Source organism: Myotis brandtii, unplaced genomic scaffold, assembly GCF_000412655.1.
Source record: "Myotis brandtii unplaced genomic scaffold, ASM41265v1 scaffold369, whole genome shotgun sequence".
In the NCBI taxonomy this organism is placed as follows: Eukaryota; Metazoa; Chordata; class Mammalia; order Chiroptera; family Vespertilionidae; genus Myotis; species Myotis brandtii.
Genome location: NW_005364180.1, coordinates 416,148 through 416,471, shown reverse-complemented (window position 1 = coordinate 416,471; position 324 = coordinate 416,148). Strand labels below are relative to the sequence as shown.

General features: G+C 67.6%; 1 protein-coding gene across 1 annotated transcript in view; it reads right to left on the bottom strand.

Moving 5' to 3' along the window:
• DAGLA (diacylglycerol lipase, alpha) overlaps nt 1-324 on the bottom strand; it is a gene marked incomplete at both ends in the record, with an annotated part of 23,772 nt that overhangs the window by 3,931 nt on the left and 19,517 nt on the right. The window contains one exon of the mRNA XM_014544543.1: nt 6-122. Within this exon, the coding sequence (XP_014400029.1) occupies nt 6-122 (117 nt within the window). The remainder of the gene's footprint in view (nt 1-5; nt 123-324) is intronic.

Sequence of the window (324 nt, the reverse complement as noted above, 5' to 3'; positions counted from 1 at the left end):
CCGGTGGGCAGCGGCTGCTGCTGGAAGATGAGCTCGGGGGTGAGGTCCACCTCGGTGGGGCTGACCATGACCTTGGCAGCAGAGAGCAAGGCCGTCTTCCCCTTGTTGTAGTTCTCCAGCACCTGCGGCAGGACGGGAGCTGGTGGTGGTGGGCGGGTGGCAGTCCTGAGAGCACACATGCCCTGGAACACACGTGCCCTGGAACACACGTGCCCGGGAACTCACGTGCCCTGAGAGCACACTCGGGCCCTGCACACCCCGGGCCAGGGCTGGGCGAGGATCACCTGGCGCTGCTGTTCCGGTGGTCTGCGGGGGGCAGCTCCA